Source organism: Ipomoea nil, unplaced genomic scaffold (assembly GCF_001879475.1).
Source record: "Ipomoea nil cultivar Tokyo-kokei standard unplaced genomic scaffold, Asagao_1.1 scaffold0813, whole genome shotgun sequence".
Taxonomy (NCBI): domain Eukaryota; kingdom Viridiplantae; phylum Streptophyta; class Magnoliopsida; order Solanales; family Convolvulaceae; genus Ipomoea; species Ipomoea nil.
This window is the reverse complement of record NW_017617241.1, coordinates 1,330,507-1,345,561: the sequence shown is the minus strand read 5'-3', so window position 1 is coordinate 1,345,561 and position 15,055 is coordinate 1,330,507. Positions and strand designations below refer to the sequence as shown.

The 15,055-nt window shown below is 35.8% G+C and overlaps 1 protein-coding gene across 1 annotated transcript in view; it reads left to right on the top strand.

The window, feature by feature from the left end:
* The window catches only part of LOC109178045 (alkane hydroxylase MAH1-like), an 18,407-nt gene extending 3,352 nt beyond the window's left edge, over nucleotides 1-15,055 (top strand). The window contains exons 2-3 of the mRNA XM_019327540.1: nucleotides 12,461-12,466; nucleotides 14,963-15,055. Coding sequence (XP_019183085.1) covers nucleotides 12,461-12,466; nucleotides 14,963-15,055 — 99 coding nt within the window. The remainder of the gene's footprint in view (nucleotides 1-12,460; nucleotides 12,467-14,962) is intronic.

The following is a 15,055-nucleotide window of genomic DNA, read 5'->3' as shown; positions in this document are numbered from 1 at the left end:
AGCAAAGATCCTCCACGACATCCTTCAACTCAAACATGACAAGAAGGTTTTTAAGGTAGAAGAATGCCAGAAGTTAACCTACCTCCACGCTGCCTTTTGTGAATCTCTCAGGTTATTTCCTCCGGTTCCTTTGAACCACAAGACTCCGATGGAGACGGATATTCTCCCCAGCGGTCATGTTGTTACTCCAAAGACCAAAATAATAATGTCATTTTATTCCATGGGGAGGATGGATACAGTGTGGGGTAAAGACTGCATGGAATTCAAGCCCGAAAGGTGGATTTCACCCAATGGTGGAATTAAACACCAACCTTCTTACAAGTATCCAGCCTTCAATGCTGGACCGAGAACTTGCATAGGCAGGGATATGGCTTTCACTATGATCAAAATGATTGCAGCTACCATAATATGTCATTATCAATTTCAAATGGTGGAACCTAATCATCCACAAACAGTTCTAATTTCCGAGTCAATCCTCCTGGAAAAGAAAAATGGTTTGAAAGTCAAATTCAACAAACGTAAGTAGGACTATCAACTTAATTTCATTCTCAGCTCTTAGCTCTACTATTTGGCATTCTGGCCTCATATTAATTAGTGCAAGTCTGATTTGATCTTGTGTTAAAATTACTCTAAGCTAGTATATATATATATATATATATATATACACTAGCTTAGAGTAATTTTAACACAAGAAATATATATATATATATATATATATATATATATATATATATATATGATTTTGTTCGTATGATTCTTAGGTAGCATAAGTTTTTCTGGTGAGAATCTTATTTCCTTGTCGTTAAATGTTTGTTGTGCTGAATTATTAATAATGAGTTCTGCTCAGGTTAAATTAAAGTAGAGGTTTTTACCAAAATGTCCCTCGACTATCGCTTATTCTCAATTTTGCATTTCGACTTTTAATTGCGCCTAATGTGGCCCCTTAACTTTTAAAAACTCTCCCAAATTAGTCCTCCGTTAGAAATTCCATCTATTGAGTGTTAAAATGAAGGGCATTTTCGTCCATTCACCTATTATATGCCTAATATACTCTGAAAAATAGTCGAGGGACCATTTTGGAAATAGTCGAGGGATCATTTTGAGAAAAACTCATTTATTTATTTCCATTTTTTAACACTATCAAATTACAATTTCTATACATTTTTTTTCTTACAAATATAAATAGTTAAAATCCACAATCAAATCTCAAAATTTTAAACGTTCTCTACAATTTTTTTCCTTTTGTATAAACGTACAAATTTTTTCCGTATCCCTATCAAGTTTTACAATAAATTTAAATACTCATATACTTTTTATTTTTATCTTTTTATGTTCATATATATATATATATATATATATATATATATATATATATATATATATATATATATATATATATATATATAATCATATTAAAACTTCAAAAGACAATCAATCATTATGTATTACATTAAATATTATTTTTATAGTTAAAATAAAATTATTTTTTTTTATGTACTTTGGTAAACAAGTTTAAATTTCAAATTTAAGTTTATTAACATTCATATATAAAATACAAACAAACTTCAAAATGACAAGAACTTGTAATATTGGTAAATGATGAGACTTTAGGTTTAGAATTGTTTGTTTTGTGCTAATTATTTTTACATTTGGTTTATTTTACTTGTCCTTTAAGACATAAAATTGATAGCCATAGTTCTAGACTCTCTTTAGCATGATGTACTTCTGGGTAGATAGGCATTTGGAAATGGTAGCGATGGTTTGTACTAACTTTGGAATGAAACTAATGGCCTTACAGGATAAGTTAAGCCAACTTTCCAAAAATATTTTCTAAGATTTTGTCATTGATCGAGAAGTGACGCTTACTTCTCAGTTCGAAGAAGTGCCAGAGCATAGCGATTGATTGTAAAAATAATAATTTTATTTTCAAAAGGCATAGTGACCGAGAAGTGAAGAGTACATTTTGGGTGTCTAAACTGATAAAAATAGTAATGTTATTTTCAATGGTAAAAATAATATTTAATATGATACATAGTGATTGATTGTCTATTGAAGTTTTAGTGTGTGTGTGAACATAAAAAGTATATGAGTATTATATTTTTGAAATTTACAGAACTTATTGTAAAACTTGATAGGATTAGAGGAAAAGTTTGTATGTTTAGACAGAAGGAACAAATTTGTATAGAAAGTTTAAAATTTGGAGGTTTGATGGTGGATTTTAACTATTTATATTTGTAAAAAAAATGTATAGAAACTCTAATTTGATAGTCTTACAAAAATGGAAATAAACAAAAATGAAATAAATAAATGAGTTTTTCTCAAAATGATCCCTCGACTATTCCCATAATGGTCCCTTGACTATTTTTCAGAGTATATTAGGCATATAATAGGTAAATGGACGAAAATACCCTTCATTTTAACACTCAATAGACGGAATTTCTAACGGATGACCAATTTGGGGGAGTTTTTAAAAGTCAAGGGACCACATTGGGTGCAATTAAAAGTCAAAATGCAAAATTGAGAATGAGCAATAGTCGAGGGACCATTTTGGGAAAAAACTCAATTAAAGTATATGGGTCTTTAACTTGTACCTTTTTACTTTTTTATATGTAATGAAAGCAGTGTGTACTAATAAAGTATTGGGTTATTAAAATCTTCTTTATGTGTATAGGAATAGGCCGGCCACAAACTACTTAAGAAATGTACTCTGTTTGTGAGTTATTATGTTATTATTACATACCCGATAGATTTATGGATTACTAGCTAGATATGATTTAAACGCATGACGATTGATAAGGGTTTTATGGCAATGCCTTGAATATATATTTGATCTAACCAAACCTCTCCTCAGCTAGTCGAGTAGCAATCACTAATCTTATTTTTGTATTAGATGTCATAGGTGACTAAATATTCTCTTTTTTTTATTATTATTAGAATGTTAGTCTAATGATTTCATGTTTGGAAATAATAATTCTAAAAATGTTATGTTTTGTGTTCAATTACAAATTTATACATCACAATAATACCATTGGAGAAATCTAATAGCTAGGATCCCGTAAATTCTAAAAAATAAAAAATTGGATAATTAAATCAAAATAAATTTAATTGAAAGGGCAACTTCCATATCACATTAATTCGATCATTAAATGATAATTAAAGAAAGAGAGAGGGGCGAAAATGAACAAAATAATAACCCCAGGCCAGGGTCGAGTGCTCAGGTTTGTCCGCATATTGAGGAATGCAAAAGTTTAATTTAAAGAAAAATGTGTGCAAACTGTTGAAAGGGAGTCGCAGACTTATTAAATTGGAGTGCAAAATCTGAATTACTCATTTTACCCTTCGTTTTAACACCAACTCCATGCACGTCAAAGCTAACGGAGACCATTTTGATTAAAAATTTAAAAGTCGGAGGACCACTTTGATTGTAATTGTTTTTTACTTATTCAGTTGTTATATAAAACACAACGAGAGATTTAAGCGATTGAAACACCAAATTTCTCAAAAGACCATTGTTTTGGCTAACCTGAAGAATGTGGTGACCACTTATTGTTCGTCGTCCAGTCACTTCGCGTTGATCATTTCTGAGATTTTGAGGTGAAATTATCTGAAGACACGGCCCTATTCTTTGTCAGGAGTATCAAGATCATATGTGGTCAGAGGGAAGAAATTTTCGGATAATTTGAAATCTAAATCTTCTTTCTTGGGGTAATGCTTTAATGTGTTTTCGTTTTGCATTCTTGGATGTGGATTTTTCTTCTTAGGGATTTATGAATTTTAAAATTTTAAATTTTCATCTCTTTTGTATAAGAAATTTGAAATTTTGGTGTTACTTTCTATTCCCTTTTCGTTCATTTTTACAATCGCAAAACATACCTTAATTTGTTTGTTTTTTTTATTTGCTAGGTGTCCATCATGACTTACGAGTTACTTATTATATGAGGTGAAAAGGAACATGGTTTGAAAGTTAAGCTCAGCAAACGTACTTTTTTTTTTTGAAAGCTCAGCAAACATACTTAATTATATTGATGACACCATTAATGTACATGAACTTCCTCTCAACTATCAATTGCGGGATGAAGACTGTATAATGCTTAAGCCTGAGAGGTAGTCTTATTCTCTCTATCATCTTTAAGAAATGTGCAAGGCTTATTTATATAGCCTTGTTTGGGCGCAGAGGTGCTATCCTTTAAAAAATATTCAAAACTACCCAAATTTTTTTTCCTTCTTTTTTCCTTTTTTCTTCACTCTCTTTCTTACGTGTCACCGCAAAAATCACAAAAAAAGAATTATATTGTTGAGTTTACTCTTAACTCCTACTTAATTATGCATTTATACTAGCATAATCAACCCAGGCCACTATGTATAATCCATTAAGAAACCAAATTTCATCCATAATCCTATAATTTAACTAGCTAGAATGGTTAGGTTTGTGGTTTATTACACAACAAATGTACTGCATTTCATTAAATACTGATTTGATGTAGCAAGTTGTCTTCATCAAATTATGGATTCAATTCATATTGAAAAGAAGCATGCATGGTTTGAAAGTTGAAACTGTTGATATAACCATTAATGTACAATCCAACTATCAGTTTAGGTTTTTAGTTGAGATGGAGCACATGCTTCAATTTGGTATTAGAGCTAGACTAAAAGTCATGAGTTCGAATTGTGAGACTATCAGCTCAAATGGTTTACAAATTAAACTAATCATTTTTCAACAATATTGTTTATGTGTTGAGGTCTTGAATCATAAATAAATAACCTAAATAAGTCGATCCTTTGTTATTGTCGTAAAAGTTTGAATTCATTATAAAATCATATTTTAATATTATAGTTGGTATTAAATTTATTATCTTCTGTACTTCCTAAACTAATTTTACTAGAGTAGTAATGAAATTCATCATGTTTTAATTTTAAGTATTTCTAATTCCAGTCTATTGTGTAATTTTTTTTTTCATTTCAAACATATTTATTTTACAAATAAAAAATTAACTAAATTAATTATGGAGAAAAAACACATTTTTTAAATTAAGTAATTTAAAACAACTTTAAAATACAGTTTGACTCCAATTTTATTTTCACATATTAATGCTTTTTAAAATTATTTTCCCTTTTTCACATATTTATTTAAATAATAATATAATTACATAATACATGTATTTATTAATGGTTTGTTGTGGAATATAAATGTCACATTATGTCTTCATACAACTCGAAAGGCCGAAATCATTAATTATGTACACTGTCACTATAATATTTTTTTCTTTTTAAAGTTTATTTTATTTTATTTTTATTTTTAATAAATTCAAATCAAGTATTTTTTTTAGAACTCTTATCATTTTTTAAATATAGTATCTATTTTATATTTTTTCAAAATTTTAATCCAAAGCCTCAATATCCTGACCACCGTCCACCGGGTTCAATATGATCCTGTAACCCATCATTTCGAATGGTTAGTTTTATGAAATAGATACGGTGTATATATTTTGATATTTTTTTAAAAAATATGTTGTAATTTTTTAGAAATAAGTTGTGTTATCTCATGAAAGTTGGGTTATATATTGTACTTAGCTTAGAAATTATAATAACTATTTCTCCTTTTGTCTCATTTTGTCTAACATGTTTACTACACGTACTATTCATTGATAAAAAAAAAATTCTTTATTATTTATTTTCTTTTGTAATTTGTAATTAATTTTAAATTTATTTTTTGTGTTTAATAGTACGTTAATTTTAATATGGTTTCTGAATATATAAATTTAATATACTAATTAATACTAAACTTAATATTTTGAAAAATTAAATTAAAAATACTTCAATCAAGCCTTATTAACCGAGTCAGACAAACAAAATGTAACGGAAGGAGTACAATATATAAATATTTGATGTTCATTTATCAAAATTTTATATTCTATTTGAATAATTTGAGTACTCAAGTATCAACTATCATATTGTGTGATGATATCCTGGTTACTATTTTAAATGAGTGTTCATAGTTTCGAATCTCGATAGTGAGATTGTTGAAAATGTTTACAAAATTATAGATCAAAACAGATAGTGTCTTATAAATAATCATGACGCACCTATTTATGAGTTGTAACCTCCCGTTATTTATAAGTTATTATAACCTCACCTGCTGCATGCACCCAAAATACAAAGTGTGGTGGGTCTTCAAACTTATATATATGATTACGACTTGTCACTGCAAATCTATCACCTAACCAGCAGATATACAATGAGAATCTTCAAAGAGTATTATTTTGTGGCTATTTTATGTAGTGTTTTGTGTTGGCTATGGGCGCGGCAGATTTGGCGGAAACACACCGGCCGATTCCTATTTCCCACGAATTGGCCTGTCATCGGAATGTTGCCGGCGCTCCTACAGAACGCCGGCCACATCCACGATTATCTAACAGAGGGTCTCAGACAATGTGGTGGGACATTTGAGTTCAAAGGTCCATGGTTTGCTAACATGGACATGCTTATCACATGCGACCCGGCTAATGTCAATCACATCCTCAGCAGAAACTTCGAGAACTATCCAAAGGGTCCTGGTTTCCGGAAAATATTTCACATCATCGGAGATGGGATGATAAACGTGGACTCGGACCTATGGGAGCTTCACCGGAAGACCACGCCGCCGCTCATGAACCAGGCCAACTTCCGCACTTCCTTGGAGAGGAACGTGTCGCAGAAGATCGAGAATGGGTTGTTTCCAGTTCTTGACCATTACGCTCAACAAGGGACCCACTTCGATTTGCAGGAGATTTTTCAGAGAATGGCTTTCGACATAAGCTGTCAGCAGTTTCTGGACAAGGATCCCGGCAGTCTTTGCGTTGACCCAACCGACGACCATCCATTCCGGGAGGCGATCAGGGATACCGTGAACGCTATTCTATATAGACATATACTTCCGGAAAGGTGTTGGAAGCTGCAGAAATATTATGGGATTGACAGAGAGAATAAGCTTACTCAAGCTGATCGGACTTTCGATAACTTCATATATCCCATACTTGAGGAGAGGACGGAACAGCTAAATAACAAAACCCAGCAGCAACCACACGATTCCTCCGGCATGCTGACGTCACACATCGAAACCCACCGAGGAAAGTCGATGCAGTTTCTGAGAGACACCTTTGTGACATTGATCATCGCCGGAGGAGACACCACGGCTTCAGCACTCACTTGGTTCTTTCTGCTCCTTGCACAAAACCCTCAGGTTGAAGCAAAGATCCTCCACGACATCCTTCAACTCAAACAAGACAACAAGGTTTTTAAAGTAGAAGAATGCCAGAAGTTAACCTACCTCCACGCTGCCTTTTGTGAATCTCTCAGGTTATTTCCTGCGGTTCCTTTGAACCACAAGACTCCGATGGAGACGGATATTCTCCCCAGCGGTCATGTGGTTACTCCAAAGACCAAAATAATAATGCCATTTTATTCCATGGGGAGGATGGATACAGTGTGGGGTAAAGACTGCATGGAGTTCAAGCCCGAAAGGTGGATTTCATCAGATGGTAGAATCAAACACCAACCTTCTTACAAGTATCCAGCCTTTAATGCTGGACCGAGAACTTGCATAGGCAGGGATATGGCTTTCACTATGATCAAAATGATTGCAGCTACCATAATATGTCATTATCAATTTCAACTGGTGGAACCTCATCATCCACAAGCCGTTCAAATTTCCGAGTCAATCCTCTTAGAAAAGAAAAATGGTTTAAAGGTCAAATTGAACAAACGTAAGTAGGACTATCAAATTAATTTCATTCTCAGCTCTCGGCTCTACTATTTGGCATTCTGGCCTCGTATTAATTAGTGCAAGTCTGATCTGATCTTGTATTATGATTTTGTTCGTATGATTCTTAGGTAGCATAAGTATTTCTGGTGAGAATTTTATTTTCTTGTCGTTAAATGCTTGTTGTGCTGAATTATTGATAACGAGTTCTGCTCAGATTAAATAAAAGTGTATGGGCCTTTAACTTGTACGTTTTTTCTTTTTATATGTAATGAAAACAGAGTGTACTATTAAAGTATTGGGTTATTAAAATCTTCTTCATATGTATAGGAATAGGCCGACCACAAACTACTTAAGAAATGTTCGTTTGTGAGTTATTATGTTATTATTACCCGATAAATTTATGGATTACTAGCTAGATATGATTTAAACACATGATGATAGATTAGGGTTTTATGGCAATGCCTTGAACATATATTTGATCTAACCAAACCTCTCCTTAGCTAGTCGAGTAGTAATTACTAATCTTATTTTTGTATCGGATGTCATAGGTGACTAAATATTCTCTCATTTCTTTTTATTAGAATGTTAGTCCAATGATTTCATGTTTGGAAATAATAATTCTAAAAATGTTATGTTTTGTGTTCAGTTTACAAATTTATACATCACAATTCGCAATAATACCTTTGGAGAAATCTAATAGCTAGGATCCCGTAAATTCTAAAAACTAAAAAACTGGATTTTTTTTTTTTTTGAAAAACCAATCCGCCGATTGTATTAATTAATGAAAGCTATAATAGCGTCAGGAGGGATAGACTCCCAATACATAGAATGTTCCTGAGTAAAAGCTAACGAAGCTAAAGTATGAGCATGTAAATTAATCTGTCTAGGCACATAGCTTAACGAAATTAAATTAAATAAAGACATCATTGTCTTGCACTGGTCAATTACCAACCCAGCATACGAGTGAATGGTTGTAGTCTGGTGGTGTATGGTATTTCGCAGCACCATACAATCCGTGAGCAGATTGGCCGAATTGGTATTTCTTTCAACTAATCAGGAGAGCGCCTCTTTAAAAGCCATAGCCTCCGCCATGAGTGGTGAGAAACAAACGGGTGATCTGCCATTCTTTGCTGCCACAAACGAGCCTCCAGGCTCTAATAACACAATTCCATACGTAGCCTCCCCTGTTTCCTGCCGATACCCTGCATCTATATAACATCGCATATGATTGTCGGGCAATACCGGTTCGGATTGTGGCTGTACATCTTCTCGCATGGGCCGGCCATGCACTGCACCATAAGCTTTCAGTAGTGTTGTCGCCCCCCTCACAACAGCCTGCGGCCGTGACATGGCCCCTTCCCACACGGCCGTATTGCGGCTTCTCCAAATATTGTATAGAATTCCCACCAAGAGCTGTGTCTGTTCCTCCGTTAGTATCGTCATAGCCCCAGTTAGCCATGCTGCAAACGAATCTGTAATAATATTCGTGACGGGTAATTGTGTTATATTCCAAACTAATACAGAATATTCACAATAAACTAATGCATGCAACACATCTTCATTATTAAATCTGCACATAGGACATGCCGGGTCAATCTCCACCCTCTTATTAATTAAATTTGTGGTAGTGGGTAAAATATCACATACTGCTCTCCATAAAAATGTCTTCCACTTTGGTGGTACTTTCAATTTCCACATCTTAACCCATTTATCAAAATCACCCGGGTTATTCTCATAATCACCAACAATACGCCTGTAAGCATTTTTTACTGAATAAATTCCTTTTGGGTCACCCATCCAGTACCATGAGTCATCATAATCAGGGCTAACAGGGATCATAACTATTCTGCTCACATCCTCAGGGATAAATAAATCGGATAAAATATGTGGATCCCAAGTTCGTGTTTGTGGATCAATCAAACCTACTACTCGTGCCTCTCTTAACTCTTCAGGCATAATTGTTTGTACCAAGGGACTTGGATTATCCTGGAGCCATGGGTGTCCCCAAATCAGAGTTGTCTCACCATTTCCAATCCTGCGTCTTATCCCAGCCACCACTATTGGAAGTGCTGCCATTATACTTCTCCAACAAAAACTTGGGCAATTACCAATAGAAGCATCAACTAAACTAGAAGTGGGGTAATACCTGGCTTTATATACTCTTGCCACCAGAGACTCTGGGTTTGTCAAAAAACGTCATGCCTGCTTACCCAGCATAGCTAAATTAAAAGCTCTCAATTCCTTGAAACCCAAACCACCAAATTTCTTGGGGATACATAATTTATCCCATGCCTTCCAGTGAATCCCCCTACTTCTACCACTTCCCCACCAATATCTATTCATGGTTCTCTCAATAGATTGGCAAACTGTTTCAGGCAACAAAAACACACTCATTGAAAAAGTTGGCATAGATTGAGCCACACTTTTCAATAAAACCTCCTTACCAGCCTGAGACAATAACTTTGTGCTCCACGATCCAATCCTCTGCCTGATTTTTCCTTCAACATAAGAAAAAACTGCTCTTTTATTTCTGCCCACAAACGATGGAAGGCCCAGATATTTCCCAAAATTATCAGCCTGCACTACCGCAAGACAATTTGCCACCTGCATTCTGACCATGTGGTGGGTATTTCGGCTAAAACATATATTTGACTTGTTATAATTCACCACCTGTCCAGATAAATTCTCATACCTCATCAAACATTCTTTAATCACAGTAGCCTCCTGAATATTTGCTTTAAAGAAAAGCAGGCTGTCGTCGGCAAAAAATAAATGAGATACCGGGGGAGCACCCCTGGCTACTCTACATCCATGTATAGATCCTGCCATCTGTTCCTTCTGCAACAACATCGAAAGTGCCTCAGCACAGATAATGAATAAATAAGGGGAAAGAGGATCTCCCTGCCTGAGTCCACGTGTCGGCTTGACCCGTCCCCCCACCTCCCCATTCACCATTACAGTATAGCTCACTGTTGTCACACACAACATTATTAGATTAACCCATTTATCACTAAAACCCAGCACCTTCAACATTCTTTCCAGAAAACTCCATTCCATTCTATCGTATGCTTTTGACATGTCCAACTTCAGTGCACTCCAGCCCACTACACCGCACTGCTTCCTGTTCAAGTAGTGACCCACCTCAGCTGCCACCAAGATATTATCTGTAATTAACCTGCCAGGAATAAACGCACTCTGGGATTCCGAGATGATATCTCCCATTAAAGCTTTCATTCTGTTTGCCAACACTTTTGCCATTATCCTATATATAACATTGCTTAATGCAATCGGTCTTAAATCTGCAACAGACTCTGGGACCTCTTTTTTAGGGATCAACACTATGTTAGTATCGTTCAGTCCTTCAAGAAATACCCCAGAGTTCAAAGCATGCAATATAAACCCAGACACATCATCCCCCACAACAGACCAAAAGTGCTGATAGAAACCCGGATTCATTCCATCCGGGCCTGGTGCTTTATCTGGGAACATAGTAAAAAGTGCTGTTTTTACCTCTTCTTTCGAAAAAGGCTGATCCAGCATCTCATTATTCTCATTCGACACACGAGGGGCAAAATCATTAAAGAGGGGATCATCACAGCTCAAATTACTCGTAGTAAATATGCTCTTAAAATAATCCAGAATCACCGAATGCATATCTGTATCCTCCACCCAATCCCCACCCTCATTCTTAATACTAGCAATAAAATTCTTCTTTTTACGGGCAGAAGCATACCTGTGGTAGAACTTGGTGTTTGCATCTGCACCCCGGAGCCAGTGTTGTTTCGCACGCTGCCTCCAAAATACATCCTCCTGGGCCTCCAATTGCTTTAACTGATTCTCATTCTGTTGGAATTCGGCCAATGCGACCGGATTCGTCACATCACAGAACTTCTCTTGCTGCTTCCGCAACTGCCCTATTCGGTGACCAAACTTATGAAATTGGTCACCCCCCCCCCCATCGCATCAATTTCATACCACAATGCTGCTGACAGTGCAACAAGCCCTCCGGCCTCCCCTCCTGCCATGCTGTCTCCACCACCTCCTTGCACCCCTCATCCAATAACCATGCATTCTCAAATCTAAACCTCCTCGGTCCTCTTACCCTACGCATACTGAGAGCATTTATATTGAGGAAAAGAGCCGAGTGATCTGATTCTCTAGTCTGCAAATTCTCCACCCATGCATTCTCATTCATACCACCCCACTCCTCCGTAATAAGCACCTTATCAAGCCTCTCTTGTATCCAATTCACCGTGCCTTTACTTTTATCCCATGTAAACTGGCGGCCCCTCATCGGCATCTGCACCAAACCACACACATCAATGGTTTCCCCAAACCCTCGCAAGAGGCGATTCGGGTATGGATTTCCCCCCCCCCCCCCCCCCCCCTCTTTTCATGTTGATAGAGAAGATTATTAAAATCCCCTATTGATTGTAGCAAAAATAAGATGTGAGCTCGGGTGTTATATCGTCCTCAGGGGATTGGGGGATATGGCACGCAATATACAATCACAATAAACTAGGCACTAGCATAAGGAAATCAACAAGAAGCTAAGAAAACTACAAGTTTAAGGAAATGATAAGACTAACACATATACACAAAGATAAACACAAAATAAAGAAATAGGACTCAAGCTAGGGAGCATTATCATCTAGATGCATAGCACAACCTAAGGATTGGGGAAAATCACACAACCAAGGAATAGAGGGGATGCACGTAGGAATCCTAGTCTATAAGTCACTCACGTGAGCAAATTAGCTAGGATTAGAACAAGGAATTGCCCCACTCTCGTGGTGAATCAACTCCAAGTTCTTCAAGAACACAAAGCATCTAAAACCCCCAATTTCTCCCATTTTCATAGGAAAAATCGGATTTATGCAAGGAGTGGCTTGGAATCTTGACCCAACTCTCATTGAGGCCAATAATCCTCCAAAACATGTCAATGAATGTTGTACACCAAGCATTAACAAAATACAAACACAAATCCTTCATAAACTCAAGAACCCTAGGTAGGTAAAATCCCCTTTATGCAATAATCACAAATCAAGCATCAAGATATATAATACAACCCTAACTCAAGTCCATAAACTAACTACTCATGATTCAATAGCATAAAGAACACAAAAACATAAATGTAAAGCATAAACATTGCAAGATAAAGAGATAAAAGGGAGAAGAAAACTTCACTAAGACATGGATGGTAAATCTTGGAATCCAAGTGTTGATTCCTTGAATACAAGCTTGAAATATGATAAAGAACCTAAATCTACACCTAATCTAACACTAAAATATGAAAAGAAAGAGTAGAAAATAGTTAGGGTTCGAATGGGGTTCAAAACCGAGTACAAATGAGTGAAAACTCAGCTAAAATAGAGCAGAGACGGGGGGCTCGACGCGTCGAGAATTTACAGATTGCAAAACGCGATCACACTGCCCAGATTCGACGCGTCGAGAAAATTCTCGACGCGTCGAGTGCTTCTCTGCAACGCAACTCCGACTTGTAGGCTGATTTTGACCACTTTATGCTCAGAATTAGGCTTCGATGTCTTCATGAAAGTTGCAGCTCTTCGAGTCTTCTTTCCAATGGAGCAAAAATCACTGCATTTGGACATTTCTAGGCCGAGATATGGTCCAAAAACTAAGGTATCGACGTGCAGGTCGGGAATTTCAATTCCATGAGTTTTTGCTTCTCTTTTGCTTTGGTTTGCCCAAATGATTAAGACCATTGAATACACCACTCTTAGGCTTCCTTGGAAGTGTTTTGTCCATCATCTTAGCTTCTCCTTGGCTCCCATGAACCCTAAATGTATCCATAATGCTCCACTTGACTCCAATGTCCTTCAAAATGCATGAAATTATTCATTTTTGCTTCCAAAGCTTTTCAAACCAAATTCCTTGCAAAATAACACAAATTAGTCCTAATCTAATGAAATTTGGAATGATCTATAAACAAAATGGCTTAGTGAAAGGAGCAAAAATATAGACAAATAAGCGCTTATCAACTCCCCCACACTTAAACCTTTGCTTGTCCTCAAGCAAAAACAAGAAATAAATCACCATCCTAGCAATGAAATTGATCACACTCCCACTTTGCACAACCTATCAAACCACAAACCAACTTGCTACAAGACAACTTGTTTCAAGAATCATTTTAGCCTTCCACACAAGTTCAATTCTCAAGCCAATAACCAAGCACCAAAACTATTTAAGTGTGTGATGATCAAGTGTGCACAAATGCTAAGTTGAGATTATGCAAAACTTGGCTTTGAATGAGATTCCATAGGCTTGCCCTTCATACTCCCACTAGTTCAACTCTATGATTGCATGCTAAGATCAAGTAGGACTTTTATTTGGCTTGTAATGGGGCTAAGGGTGAATGGTTAACAAAGAAGGGGTAAGGAAAATAAACAAAGGAGAGAACTTCACATTTATTCACAATTGGAGCTAGAAGAGATATAACTTCTATGGACTAAGGAGCAAATAAGACTTAAGGACCAAACAAACCTCTAAAGTGGTGGGGGTTGAGTACAAATTAAATCTCAAAACAAACTTCAAACTTTTATTCTTCTTCTTTTCTTTTCATTTTTCTCAATTCATCTCTTTTTCAACACCTTTTTTTTTTTTTCAATTTTCTCAACATTCTCTTTTTTCATTTTTTTTTTTTTCATTTCAAATCAACCAACAAACTTATTCAACGAATCAAGACCCCCACACTTAAACAAAATTATCAAGAGGATTGCTAACAAAACAAGCTCCAATAAAGATCTCTTCCAAGAAAAAGAATAAATGCTCTATTCTCTCAAGGGTGGAGGGAAATATTTTGGCTAGGGGTTAAGGGTTAAATGATGAGGGTTAACACAAGGAAAAACAATCACAATGAAGGGACAAGTGCTTAGCACTTATTAAACAAACACAAAAGGCTCAACGGGGACAACTAGTGGTAAACACATGTGTAAAGGGTAGGCTTGAAAGGCTCGGGCTAAACAAAAATGGCCTAAATCATTTCTAAGCATGCAAACCTTAGACTTCACTTGGGGAGTAATTAGGCAAGTTCTAGCAAAACAACCATGACCGGAATCTCACATAAGCCTTCACTAGCAAAGCATAACACACAAGATCAAGAATTTATTCATTTATTAAGTGGTTAACAAGGCAATTGGCAAGAGAATAGATCAATCATGTGTTATACCTCAAATCATCAATCACAAATTGCATCGCAACAAGCACCACCAAATCAAACCACCAACCAACAAAGAGGTAGTGATCACAACTTCAAGCAAAGATGAGAAATTTACCCAACATTATGCACAATGA